The sequence below is a fragment of the Triturus cristatus genome, chromosome 3_1 (assembly GCF_964204655.1).
Source record: "Triturus cristatus chromosome 3_1, aTriCri1.1, whole genome shotgun sequence".
Taxonomy (NCBI): domain Eukaryota; kingdom Metazoa; phylum Chordata; class Amphibia; order Caudata; family Salamandridae; genus Triturus; species Triturus cristatus.
Window position 1 is genome coordinate 622223952 of NC_140583.1, and position 14759 is coordinate 622238710.

Consider the following 14759-nt stretch of genomic DNA (forward strand, 5'->3'; position numbering starts at 1 on the left):
TGCCTTTAAAAAAAAGCTAAAATGTTAAGATTTGGCCGCAGGGACTTGCGAATTCCGAACATTGCTTGTCTTCTTGACAGCATCGCGCACCATTCCATCAATGCCTGCCCTGGATGTGGTTCCTAGGCAGCGGCCCTGATGTGTCAGAGGGGCCTCTAATTCGCCGAGCTGCTGCAGACACATTGTAAGAGGTCCTTTTCGTCCTATCGGCACGTGGATCCACAGCACGCCGTCTGCATACTGCTGTGGCTGGGCTCGGATGCGATTGGGAGGACCCACGTCGCGGGACCTATGCTGCCGCTGGCACACATCGGAGAGCATGGTAGTGGTAAACCAGGAACATGCAGGTGGGGTTAGGGAGGGCTGTGCGGCGCCGACAGAGATATGTTGTGTTGTCTTTATTTATGCCGTTAGTTACTGACATCGGTAGACAGGAAAAGAGAACAATAATGTACCAGAAGTATTTGCACAAATCCAGACTGACACCCACACGATTTACGTCACACTTCGAGTGTCATGAAAAGCTGAAATGGGGGTGTGCACCACGGTTTCTCTATCAAACACTTCGCATTTCAGAATTGTTAAATCTAGCAGTTCAAAACTTTGAATGAACCAGGAACAACTTTCAAATACTTTTTATTGAACAAAACTAGTTGTGTTATTGTATTGGCATGAGTATAGCGCTGCCTATGATTTTTATGGCATTGTAGTTCATCCCCCGACCAGAGCGCTCTTTCAGGTGGACTGGGGATGCCATCAAGCGATTGTTATGTTATGTTATCCGACATTTATAACGCACACGGATACTCGGTTGTGTCCTGGCGCGAAAGCCAGTTTAAAGGAGACAGAGGGGCGTGAGCGGAGGCTGGATGTTAATTAAAAAGCAAGGTTTTTAACTGCTCTTTAAACAGCCTAAGGTCATGGGTGTTTCAGAGCTCTTAAGGCAGGGCATTCCAGGCTTGAGCCACCTTGAACGAGAGGGAGCTGCCTCCTGTTCTAACAAAGCGGTAGCGAGGAATAACAGCGAGGCATTGCCCTGTGGAGCGTAGGTGTCTGTAAGGCACATAGAAATCAAAGCGTCTCCTGAGATATATGGGCCCCGATTTGTATTAGGCACCGTGGGCGATGGTGAGAGCCTTAAACAGGACACGCTGACCCACCGGAAGCCAATGCAGGTCCCGGAGATGTTGCTTTGTACTTGACCTACCAGAGATGCCCAGTAGCATTCTAGCTACTGCATTCTGGACAGTCTGTAGCTTTTTCTGCTGATAACCAGGAAGGCCAATGTATTAGGCATTGGGGTAGTCTAGGCGCGATAGAATGAGATGGTGGGTCACCTTTTCCTTTGCAGATCTGGGCAGCAATGGCAGGAATTTCCTAAGTAATTTGAGTGTGACGAAGCACACTCCGGTCAGTTTTTTTTATCTGCGGTGTGAATCTGAGGTCCTCACTAAACCAGACCCCCAGATTCTTCACTGGGCTCCCCGTTGACTTAGGCATGGGGTAACCCTCGGGCCAAAGGCCGTCCCTGAAATGTGGAGGAAAGGACCCATAGAGGAGTACCTCAGACTTGTCCTCATTGCATTTGAGTTGAGCCTGCGCTAGCCATTTAAAAACTTCGGCAAGACAGTTTTTGCCTAAATCAGGGGACAAATCGTTTTCCTCCCACTTAAAGAGGAGCTGTGTATCATCAGCATGAGCTAATCGTTTTCCTTCCACTTAAAGAGGAGCTGTGTATCATCAGCGTAAGCTATGATCTTTGCACCCAGCTCCTCTGCCCGATAAATTAGCGGTGTGACATATACGTTGAAGAGAAGGGGGCTCAAGGTGGAACCCTGGGGGACGCCCGTGGTCATGTTTCTTGGTGTTGAAGAGAATGGGGACAGCCATACTTGTTGGTTCTATTCACTAAGAAGGATTCAATCCAATCCCACACCAAGCCAGAGATTCCGATATTGGAAAGACGGGCCAAGAGTTGGCGATGTGGCAACGCGTCGAACGCGGCAGAGAGGTCCAATAAACCAGGGCCGCTCTGCCGCCAGACTCTAGGCATTCTCTAATAGCCTCCGACATCTCGACCAGGGCCGTCTCAGTACTCTATGAGGCCCTGAAACCCGACTAGGCTGGATGGAGGGCACCAGAATTTTCAACAGACTCAGAGAGCTGTTTGTGAACTGCCTTCTCACACACCTTCGCCATAGCCAGGAGAAGGGAGATCGGTCGGTAGCTAGCTAGTGTGGCAGGGTTTAAGGAAAGCTTTTTTAGCAGAGAGAGAAGTTTTGCCTGTTTCCTCTCCGGTGGAACCATGGCGGTTTGAAGCGAAAGATTGATGATATTATTCACTTCAGGGTTAACTACCTCCGCCACCGCTGCTAACTGCCTGGCTAGGCAGGGGTCTGCCGGGGAGCCTGATTTAAGGGATTTGAGGATGGCCAAAGTGTCCGACAGAGGAATAGTAGTAAAAACTATCAGGAGAGTGCGAGCTAGTTCTGAGTCTAGGGCAGTCCGAAGGGGGTGTTCCGCCTGCACATGGAGACCAGACCCGAAGCTATCCTTGATTGTTTGGATTTTGTCTATATAAAAAACGGTTAGCTGCTTGCACCAAGAGTTAGAGGCGGGGACGACCATACGTTCCGCGCACGGCTTCAGGAAACTCTGGACGATTGAGAAAATTTCCTTTGAGTTATTTTTAGATTGAGCGAAAAATGGCCGTTGGCCTTCTTAATGGCGGCGTAATAACCATTCAGAGACTTCCTTAATGCTATTTTGGCCAACGGGCAATAAGCTTGTCTTCAGCTGCGCACCAGCTTTTTACATGATTTTTTAGCTCTGAGTGAGTCTGTTCTTTGTCGTGTGGTTGTGTGAGGTGAGTTCAGTTAGTTCAGTGCAGCCCTTGAAATGGAAAACCTGAAGTGCAGGTGCCCTGTACCCATGAATCTGATTGTTTCTAAGACGTGTCCGTACTCTCTACTTTAAAGTATAGCACAATCTGCTCAGACCTGCAGGTACGCTCCCTCTCAAAATAAAACAAGCATTTGCAATGCAATAGGTCTCGCATTAACACTAGTTCAAGCTATTGGTATTGTAAATGACAATGCGTTTTATTTAAGTTTTAAAAATGAATCAAAAATAAAGGCATTGTTATTTGCAATGTCAATAGCTCAAACTCGTGTATATGCGAGAACTATTGCATTGCAAATGCTTGTTTTGTACATGGCACACAACCCAATTGGCTCATGCCGGACTGTTTACAATAAAATACGGCAACAAGGAAGTTGTTAGTTATATTATCCACTTGCAACAGTTGCAGCCTAGACCGATTAAGCTGCAACTGCTGCATTCTAGCAAGGTCTTCGGGAAAACTTACGGAATGCCTTGTCTCTGGTAGTCAACCGTTCTACAACCTCCACAGCCTTAATAACCTCACATTCCAAACAGATGCTCAACAGAGGTCTTGCAAGGCAGAGAGGAGAGTACACTCAGCCATTTTAGATGCCCAATGCATCGGAACTCACTCTGATTCCAGCTAGTCTGAAGTAACCAATTCAGATCAGGCACTCCAAAGGACTCTTTCCATAGAAGAGAAATACTGGAGGAGGAAGGCAGGGCGCTCTGTCTTTACTGTAGAAAGATGGGCCATTTTTCATGGGTGTGTCCACAGTGTCAGGAAACAGATTGGCTTGCACCTGAGTAACGGACAAGGGATGAGTACTCGGATAACTGAAGTGTACGTTATCGATAGAACCCACTATTTTTTTACAAGTGATTGTGACTATACCATGAGGCACAATTTCAGTTTTTGAGTTAGTTGACTCTGGGGCCCTACAGGTGCTTCATGGTTCTTAAATTCCAGATGGAAGTATGACTGCCTTTCACTGAGAAGCCTATCTATGAGGAAATCCAGGGAATCAATGGAACAGTGTCACCATCTTTAGCAGTCTGTAAAACATTTATATCGCCTTTGATAGCAGCGCAGATTAATGAATAGCTGTGATTTGAACTGATTGATGCACTGGCATTTCGCATTGTCCCGGCAATAACATGACTTAGGCTACACAAGCCTCATAACGGTTAATAAACTCAGACTGTTACATTTGCATTTACTCACAGTGCTTAACATTGTTTTCAGATATATTGCATCCCCCTTCCTGATTTTTGTGGACTTTATCGCAGAATTTCCCTCATTGAATGGTTTCACATCATTGTTGATAGTCGTGGTCTATGCCACTAAAAAACGAACATTCCATTCAAGAAACTTCCCACTGCAGTAGAGCTAGGAAGAATGTTCATAATGCACGTGTTCCGTTGACATTGATAGTGAAACTCAAATTACAGCTCTCTTCTGGAACGAGGCGATGAGTGTCAGCTACCATCCACAAACGGATGGGTAAACAGAGCAGTTTAACAGGCCTCTCTTCCTAATCCCTTCATGTCCAAATTTCAACGTGTCAATGTGTGCTCGAGGTGAGACCGTCGCAGGCACATCTGCCGTCTCTAAGGTGGTATTATTCTTGTGTTCTGATCGCTGTGATTGAAAGAAAGTCATACATTTAGGACAGCAGCCGTGTTAACGTGCATCTCCTCACTTTGGCAAGTGTGTTGCGAAAACCATGATGTTGATTTAATCCAGTGTTAACTTTTGCGTAAACATCACAAGTGTACACATTTGAAAACTCAATGAAACTTCACAAGACATGTTAACTTTCAACATGTGTGCTTGTATCAAAGATGCAATGGAATTTATGGAGAATTACAATTCAAATCGGTTGTCAAAAATGGCCAGGAAAGATTCACTTCATTAATAAAATGGCTGCTCACTAACGTTTCGCATGTGGCATCCTGCGGATAAATGTGTAGACAGCAGTCATTATGGGCCATGCTCCAGCATGAAGGACAGGAGTGGTGGCGTTTGCCAGGCAGCTCGCCACATTGCTCCAAAAGGCGACGTACCGGATAGACACAAGGGTCACCTCATGTTACCAGGTACCTACATATCCACCGCAAATGTGAGGATGTGCACTTTAGTCTTCTGTTAATTTGCTATACAGCACTATTAGACTCCAGAGGGGGACAGAGTGCTCTGCATCAAATATCCAATAAGAGGATGTGTACATTTGTACAACAGTTGAAAGATGCTGTAGATGTAAATGACAAACACCGCAGATCATATTGGAGTCTCCATGAAGCAGAAACATTGTTCCTGCTGTATTTAAAACAACAGCTGTTTATTGGTTCCTTAACTTGTGACATTTTAATAGGGATTTCCATTTCTCTACTCTGGGAAGCACTTGCACTTAATGGTGCTTTGTTACACGGTCAGCGGTGCAGCCTTTGCACATTAGATAAACCCACCACTCATTTACTGTTCTGAGTCTTTTTCATTGGATCAGTTACAAGAACATGCTTGTATCTAAAATACCTAAAATACAAACTTCCCTGCTGCATGATTGTCTGATCCACCATGAAATCCCTGGCTTGGTTGCTTAACATCTCTACCATAAACAGCATAAAACAAATTTTCAGAGAACAAGCACCTCATAAATAGGGAGTCCCTTGGCAGACTCACCTATTCCTCACTCGATGAAAAGTGCAATGTCATCACCCTCTCCTGTGAAAAAATACAGAAGATCCAACAGCAAATCGACAACACAAAACCTACTGCTGCTCTTACGCCCTCCCCTTTCCATAGAATTCTACATTGGTAAGCCTTCACAGCCCCATCTTTCCCCAAAATACTCAACTCCCGCAAAACCACTTCTTATAAAGATAATGTCTTACCCTCGTCCTTCATCAAGCTCTCTCTGGGGGCGTTCTTTCACCCCTACACCGTGTAACTGAAGGAATCTGCAGGAGAGGACTGTCCTTGTGCTTGTGTGCTGTTTCTTGGACTGGCCTGCAGTGGTTACTACTGGACTTGGAAGAAGAGGAAAAGGACTTTGAAGGAACTTTTATTTTATCTTGCTACAGCAATCACCCAAGGGCTAGAAGAGAGCTAGCCTCCTGCTGGAGTCTCAGGCACATCAGACTCCACCACCAGCCTCCTGTTTCCTCCCAGCAAGGATTTCTATCTGCAGGTGAGGCTCCCGGTGAGCTCCAGGGCCTCTACTTCTACTGTGGAGAAGAGTGTGCTGAATATCGTTGCTAACGCCCGTTAGCGAGCCGCCGCAGCTGAGGAGCGTAAGGAAAATCATCGTGCTGCTGCCGCTGAGTGCTCGCTACCGGAGATCATCGCATCACACGTTTGCGGGCTGCCAAATGCTCGCTAACCCGAAGATTATAGCATCGCATGTTTGCGGGCCTCCTTGTGCTTGCTAACCAAAGATCATCGCATCGAGTTCATCGCTTCACGACATCGCAGCGCGGACGCCGAGCGTTCGCCATTTTAATCGCATCAGGATCGTTGCTCCCTCGCGGGGCGCCATTTCTTTTCATCGCAACAAGATCGCGCACGCAACAGGCTCGGCGCATCATCCTCCCTTCGCGGCAAGGATTTCATCGCATCGCCGGCTTAGCATGTAGAAGTTTCTCGACTTGTCCTGCACACAGATCAGCGCATCATCCTCCCTTGCCGCAAGGATTCAACGCATCGTTGGTCACGCGTGAGGAAAATCATCGCTACAAATCCTTAGCGACATTTTGGTTGCTTTGCTACAGAATCCAGGTAGTTTGTGAGTAAAAGGGTCGCAGAGACCACTGCCTTGAACTGAACTCCTCTTTGCACACCTTGAACTATTTTTGCCGAATTTTAAGAGTAACCCTATTTTCTAGTACTGTGGCTTTTTACTGTTATTGGTCTTGTGTTAAGTCTATATATAAAGATACTTATTTTTTACAACTACTTGTGTGGTGTTCCTTTGTAGTGTTCGTCACTGTGTTACTGTATATGGTCATAAATGCTTCACACACTGCCTCTGAGATAAGCCTAACTGGTCGTGCTACGTTACCACAGGGTTCAGCAGGGGTTATCAAAGGGTGTAGCCCGCTTACTCTGACTTAGGAAGAAGGGTCCCTACTTGGACAGTGGCCAGCCATTGCCAACTAGAGACCCCCATTTCTAACGTTTACTCACCATTTCAATGCCTCCCTCACCCAAGACATACTCCCAAAACCCTTCAAAACAGGCTTGAGTTTTCCCACTCCGAAAGAACCTACACCAGATCCTGATGAACTTCTCAACTACCAGCCCATCACTCATGTACCAGTCATTGGCAAGATCACTGAAAAAGCATTCTATGTTCAACTCCAAGATCATGTCAGTGATAACCATCTCCTGCATGGCTACCTCTTTGGCTTCAGATCACGCTGCAGCACGGAGACAACAACCTTATACGTTGTAGAAAATGCCCTTCTCACCACATATGAAGATGACCCCTGCCTCCTGAACCTCTCCTGGACCTCTCAAATGCTCTCAACACAGTCAACCAGCACACCTTCATTCATATTTTGGAGTCTCAAATGGGATTCACCAGCAATGTCTTTCTCTGGCTCTCCTCCTATCATTCCACCCCAGGCCAGTTTATTCACATGGGCACCTCCAGGTTCCAAAAGTTCCCTATCACCTGCGGAGTCCCTAGGGGTCTCTTGTCAACTTCATCCTCTACAAGGAGCCATGTAGTGCTCTACTCACAGGTAACAGCATCATGATTCACCAGTATACTGATGATTTACAACTCTACTTGAAAGTCTCCTCTGCTTCAGACATTGAATGCCTCAAACATTGTCTGCACATCATCCAGACCCGGATGTTGTCCAGCACCTACCTGATGCTTAACCCAACACAGAATTCCAGTTATATTTCAAGAAAAACAATCAAGAAACAGTATAAACCTGGCTGAATGACTTGTAGGGGTTCATTGTCAGTAGTTGGTTTTGTGTTAGGCAGCATCAATTTGAGAAATGGGCTGGTCGAAGCTGCCTCCCGACGAAAGCACCGGCACTTATTTTTTTACAAATTAACCACTGCCTTCTATACTCTATACTGGTACCCCTTAAGGGCATCAAACATATTGCAGATGTCTCATCCAGGGCTTGAAGAAATATGATCACATCATCCCCATCCCAGTGAAGCTCCATTGGCTCCTCATGCCAGCTTGCACTATATTCAAAAAGAGCTGCATGATTTACAAAGCCATTATGACCAGCACACCTGCCTTTCTTGCAGACCAGTGCACCATCTCTGCTGGTTCTTCTCACACCTGCAGCTAGGACACCACCAGGATGCAGACTAAGAAGTGTACTAAACAAAAAGAAAATCATCAGGCCTTTCCATCTATGCAACCAGGGTCTGGAACAATGTCCCAGTAATCATCAGGACTGCCCCAATGCTGCTCTAGTGTAGGAAAGAGTTGAAGACACATCTCTTTACATCACAGTGCATTACCTGTCCATAACCCAGCTACCTTTCCTATCACTCGTTGACTTTATGGTTGTCTTTGACCCAGTACAGCAGTCCGTCTCCTATTGGCTGGGTATGTGCTGAAGAAATACCATATGCATAAACACAGACATACATTTCCCTTGTCTCTGGTCGAGCTGAAATCTTTACATTTAAGTACTAGAATGTCAATTAGCAGCTGTAAATTTCACAACACAAGCAGTCATTTTGAGTAGGCCTGGGCGGTAAATACCGTTCCGCTTGCGGAATTTGCGGAATTTGGGTAATTTCACGTTCCGCAGAGAACGCAGAATTGCCCAAAATTCTGTGTTCCGCGGCTTTGCGGAATTTTTTGCTTGTGCATGTTCTCAAAATGCACGTTCGTGAGATATTTTCCCCCGAACACGCAAACAGAGTTCGCGAACTGGAAAAAAGCATCGCAAACAAGCAATTCCGCGTGTTTGCGGAATTTCTGCATGCTCGCGGAGATTTTTTACCGTTTCGCTGAGCTTTGCGTAGCGTGACTACGCAAGTTCCGCCCACCCCTATTTGAGATCAGACCCACTGAAGGCAATTTGTTTAGATCTTCAAGAATATAGACAACCATTGTCATTTGAGGGACATCACAATAATTTTCAGTACTCCATTTAGTCCAGATTACAAAGTGCATTGTACTATGCACATGTAATTATTGTTACAGTGTGTTAAGAATCTGCCAGTACTGTGCAATTATGAGTTAAATCCCTTGGATACCATGATTGCCAGTCAGGTGAAGCAGGATGTACAGCAACTCCGGGCCCGATTTTACCTGCCAGTAATTCCAGCTGGCAAAACCACATGAGACTTTGGATCCAACTTCATACTTGCCTTCTCCATTCCTCCACTTAGGTTTTTTTCTCTGACGAGGGAGGGGCGTAGTGTCACATAATGGCTCCCACTTAGAAACAAAACATCATGGTCCTGCCAAACATATGTATAAAGAATCGGTGCCTTCACTAATTGAATGTGGCTGCTGATTCTCAACTAGTAAAGGGTAGAGAGGTTAGACAGAAAATCTCTCTAAAAGTAATTTGGAGTTCAGCCACATTTTTCCATTTAGCTGGCATTGTCTTTGCCTGCCCATGTGTTTGAGCATATTTGAAAACCTTGTTGCAGGATTATTCAAACATTGATACTTCAATTAGCAACTTATTAACTTCCCTGCACAAGATTTGCATGCTTATAGAAACAAGCATTGGCATAGCCAAGAGGTCTTGCGTTTGGGACCTTATGAGTGTTTATCCATGCAACAGTTGATGTTATTGCACTAAGGATATTGTGCTGCATAACTAAATACTTATAAGGTCCCAAAAGCGAGACCTATTGGCTATGCCAATGCTTGTTTTTTCCAGCAGATTAATTAATTTCCTACGGCCGGTGAGACAGCTAATTCTGTGTCTAGTCCGAAGCTTACACGTTATGTATGAGGAACGTAATAGAAGTAAAAAAATGTCTGTGTTGTTTGAGCCTGTAAAATATTTATAGTTAAAAAAAAAACTGTTTTACTGCTATTATTGGCAGCTAAGAGCACCATGTCCTACACAACTAAGAACCGGCTTACAAGTGATGGCGACCTTTTGTGAAACTAAATGCATAAACTCCACCACTGATACATGCGTGCATTGTGGTACAGCTGCTCCTCAGATATTACGCCTCTGGCAGAATATAGAGACTTAAAAATAATTGTGTCCTCGTATTCTCTCGAAAGGTAGTCTGCCACTGGGATTGTTTTTAGTAATGTGTAGAGTTTCATCTTTTCCATTGCCTACTACAGAAATGTCAGCTAAAATGTGTCTCTAAATCCCAGTTGGTTAATAAGGATGAAGGAAATGGTGAAGAGAAATTCTGTCGCTGTTTTGTACTTCGTTGTTAATATGAACACCTACCAGGGAAAACCTGGTCTTAAACAGGCGAAACGAGGAGAAATGCTTTATTTCTCCTCGTTTTTGCTGTTTCCATGTGTGCTGCCCTGGGCAGCACACATAGAAATAGCAAAACGCCAATGCTTGTTTATGTGCAGGAAGGTGCTCCTTCCTGCACATAAACAATCACTTTAGTAAATAAAAAATGGCATTTAAAGATTGCTTATGTGCAGGAAGGTGCACCTTCCTGCCCATAAAGGATCTTCTCCTCAACACAGACACCCTTGCACTATGGTGCAAGGGTGCCTGCGTTGGCGCCAGGCAGCTAAATTTAGCGCCAGCGCAGGGGGAAACGCAGAACTGCACCATATTCTAGTAAATATGGTGCAGCCCTGCGTTTCTAAAGTGACAAAGCGTATCGTTAGCCTTCTTGGCTTAACGACGCGCTTCGCCACTTTATTGTAAATATGCCCCTACTTTCCATAAGAGAGAGAAGCCCTGCAGGCCCACGAGTTTACAAAAACACATGAACTGACTTGCTAACAGATTGTCAGAGGACTCCAAGAGAGGCTGATATACATTATAATGCAGAAGAGGTTTCTGGTACCCTGCAGCAGCACTGACGCTCTCTGCTGATTGTGGAAGACAGAGGTCTTGTCTCTGCCGTATAATTCATGGGAGGATGATTCGACTGAACAAACTCCAGGGAAATTATCACTCTGGGAAACTACAGTAATGGCTGCTTCCTCTCTGCAGGTTTCTGAAGAGGAAATCATTCTGTTTAAGGGTCTCAAGGCTCGCCTCATCAATGTGAAAGAACTCATGTAGTGGCACAGCAGGGGAAAGAAAAAACAGGGAGTTGGAGTGCTTTGATTAACTTCAGATACTAGGCACAAATGACTTTGATTTATCTGCAAGGCTATGTCCCGACCTGCCCTTTTAAATTGTAGGGAAACTGCAGGTATGCTTGGTCCTAATCAAAAAGTGACATGGAGTGCTGGGCTCACCGGCTCAGCGAAGAGTAACATGCCATCAGTTACGCAGGCTGTCTACAATTAGCGTGAATGAGAAAAATGTACATGTAATTTATTTTTATGGAGGGTATCTGCATGTTTTTTGCTCATTCTGAAATCTGACTGAATTCAATGAATGGTGTCTTGAGGACTCCGTGGTACCAAAGATGCGTTTATAACTCTTTCACAGGGGGCATATCATCAAGCGGCAGCGATATTTATCGCTGGCCGCAATTAGCGTGTAAAATCGCCGAAATCTACCGCCCGGTTAGCGCACTATTACCAACGTGCATCGCCGAGGCGATAGAAATCCAGACAAAAACGGCAGAAAGAGTCAAAATCGACGGAATTCCAGCAATAGAAAACTGCCTTAGGGAAAACCTTGTAGATAGGAAGACGTGGACTCAGCATAACAATCCACCTTCCATTATAGATATGGCTTAGTAAGAAAAATAGCAGGCGTTACAAACCGGCGAAATACCCGGTTAGCGCTGATTTTAATATCGCTATGCGTGTTAGCGATACACTTGTAAATAGAGAGAAGCTGGGTTAGCGATAATATCCCATGTTGTTTCACGGGACACGCCTCCCTTCCATCTCATTAGCGATGCACGGCGATGCGATGTTGAAGCCAGCGCTAATCCCATTAAACACGCGTTAGCGTGCTCTTGTAAATAAAGCGATATTTTTATTGTCGCATTTTGTCTGAAAACGGACACAAACACGGCGATAAAAATATCGCTAGCCCGTGATAATATGCCCCTTATTTACTACACACTTCAAACTGTCTCTTGGATCCTACATATGGTATGTGTTGAATGTTTGGAGAATTTACAACATTCGCCCGACTTTGCACCTGCTCGAGGAGGCATTATTTTTTGATGCAAATCCTCGTTTGGCTATCTCAGTCGAGGGGCTTTGCATCAAAAATGGATGCTTGCGCTGATCCGCCCAAGTACCAGCCATGTATTTCACCCCTTAAAGCAGAGCAGAGCAGAGCAAAGCTCAATATGCCCTGAATAAATGGCACCTTTCCAGCACAAAATCCCTTTTGCATGGGATATTCTTTGGTCTATTCTTTGGTCTTAATCTTACGTTTCCACACTGGTTCTTTGCGTTACCTTTACATGGATCATTACTGGGAAAGCACATAATATGTGGCAAGTGACAGTGAAAGCAAGTTGAACTCAATGAAGCTTGAATGGTCTTTCAATAATATCCGTTACGCAGCCTTCCTGTGATTTCTGTTTGACTTGGTCACCATTGCTATTTTCCGCTGCCCAACATCCCAAGGTCCTAGAGGAGAATTGATAGTCCAAAGATAGTCAAATGACAGGTTCTTATTATCCAGAGTGAGACTTTCCTCTGGCTACCCTTTTTGGTACCACTTACCTTGAACTGAAACACTCAAGACGTCCAGCAGAAGTAGGCAGAGGGCCCATCCCTTTGTGGTGATCATCTCTGGCTTTGCTGATCTGCTCACGACTCCTGCCTGCGATGTTCCACCAATGGGACCTCCTTCTGGTTCGCTGCCTCTTCACTAGAGGATGTAGGACATGGGTCAGTTCCTTTCTTTTCATTTTTTACTAGACAAACAACATTGCGATCTTCCTGTCTATCTACAGTGTACATTATATAAATCAATACAGCAAAATGAATAAGCTGTCACTGTTTCTGTGCAACCACTACTATAAAATCACAATTTGGTTGGGAAATTTCAGTCTCTTGTTTTGGTGGTTTTATTTCCACAAATAAATAAACAGTTTGTGGTTACTTTAATCTATAACTTTATTTTACTTATTGTAACTCTTTTTTTCTTGACTCCAACAACTTATATCTATGTTGTTATGCATCTATATATTTATTACATTGCTCCTACTGTAGAAAAAGAAAATTAAAAAAACCTTTGACCCTCTCCAATGCACTACTAGATGTCTCACCCTATACCTCTCTCAAGATATCCTTTACTTTCACTCTCTGATTCACCCCAAACCTCATTCTACTACTATGATCTCCAAAAGAACCCTTTCTAGCCTCTTCCCTCCTCTATCCCCCCTTGGCTCACCCCAACCCTCATTATACTATTATGATCTCCTAAACAACCTTTTATAAATTCTTCCCTCATGAATGCCTCCTTTGACTCATCCCAAACCACATTTTACTACCATGATCTGCCTAATCCCTTTCTAGAGACTCTTCTTTCCTCCATCTCTCCTTTCACTTATCCCAAACCTCATCTTACTACTATTATCTCCCAAATAACACTTTCTAGACTCTTCTCTTTTCTATTCCTCCATTATCCTATTCAATCCAACTAACAGACTTGCATATCCATCACTCAAATTAACTCATGTTTCCCTATACTAATTCAACACCATTCTTTTTTGGATTCCGGAGTAGCGTGCCACTCGCCAAAAGGCACTTCAACGCATTGTCAGGGGTAGTAAGCGCTATATAAATACAATTGCAATGCAATACAATACAATATTAACTCTACTCCTCCCTTCACGCACCTCTGCTCCTGAACTGAATCAAAAGAGTCGCAGAAAGATTTGCCTAATTAATATTTAATAGGTATCCCCTTGTGATTGGTACAATCACAGAAATTATGGCATGCTAAGGATAGCAAAGCACAATTCCTATCATTGGATTCCCAAGCGGAAACCTTTTTAGGACTCGCCTGGCGTTAGCAGTGCGCATGGGGTGCTCTCGCCATGCGAGGGCCTTTTGGAATCAATACCATTTCAGAAGGGGGCTTGAAGCTAAGCCCTTCTTTTTGATCGGCTCGCATCGTCGTTTATGTTATGTTAATGACTTTTAAGAGGAAAAGATGTATATGCTCCCAGTTGGTACCTTTTTTTCTTGATATTGTTTTATTACATCAATTCCTCGGTATTCATTCCGAGCATCTTCTTGGGCATGCGGCAGCTTCAGCGGGATATTTTGTGTATAAATGATCCGCCCCTGATGGATTCTGTGGTGGAAAAGCTTCAAGTATTTCAGGCGGGTGTCAGCAACGGGGATGTGTTTCTACTGCATACTTTTATGATGTACTCAGAACACTCACACTTTACATAATTAAGCGTTTTAGGTACTGTGCACCACAAGATAACTATGACTAAACGTAACAGAGTCGCCCAGGATGCGAGTTCCCCATGCTATAGCCAGGCAGAGAGACACCTCAGTTTCTGTTCCAGAAGACTAAGAAATCCAAGGAATTTCATTATTGCGGTATGGTATTCTGTTTGTAGCGCTGCCCAGGGCTTCTTCCAACCGCTTTACTGAAATAGTGCCATGGTGAGTGAATGTGATTGTACTGTTGGTTTCCTTACAGAAATCTACCTGTGTTTAAGGCGCTTTCTCTGATCTTGAGGCCTTGCTGCTGCATTTTTACGATGCTCCAAGTAGTTAGCAGAGCTCTCCCACGACCAAGAGTTTTGCAGTAGGACAGGAAGGCATGTGTGGTCAGAG

At 44.5% G+C, this 14759-nt stretch overlaps 1 protein-coding gene across 1 annotated transcript in view; it reads right to left on the reverse strand.

Moving 5' to 3' along the window:
* CILP (cartilage intermediate layer protein) overlaps positions 1–14759 on the reverse strand; it is a 141464-nt gene that overhangs the window by 74729 nt on the left and 51976 nt on the right. The window contains exon 2 of the mRNA XM_085644580.1: positions 12681–12828. Coding sequence (XP_085500706.1) covers positions 12681–12747 — 67 coding nt within the window. The 5' untranslated portion in view covers positions 12748–12828. The remainder of the gene's footprint in view (positions 1–12680; positions 12829–14759) is intronic.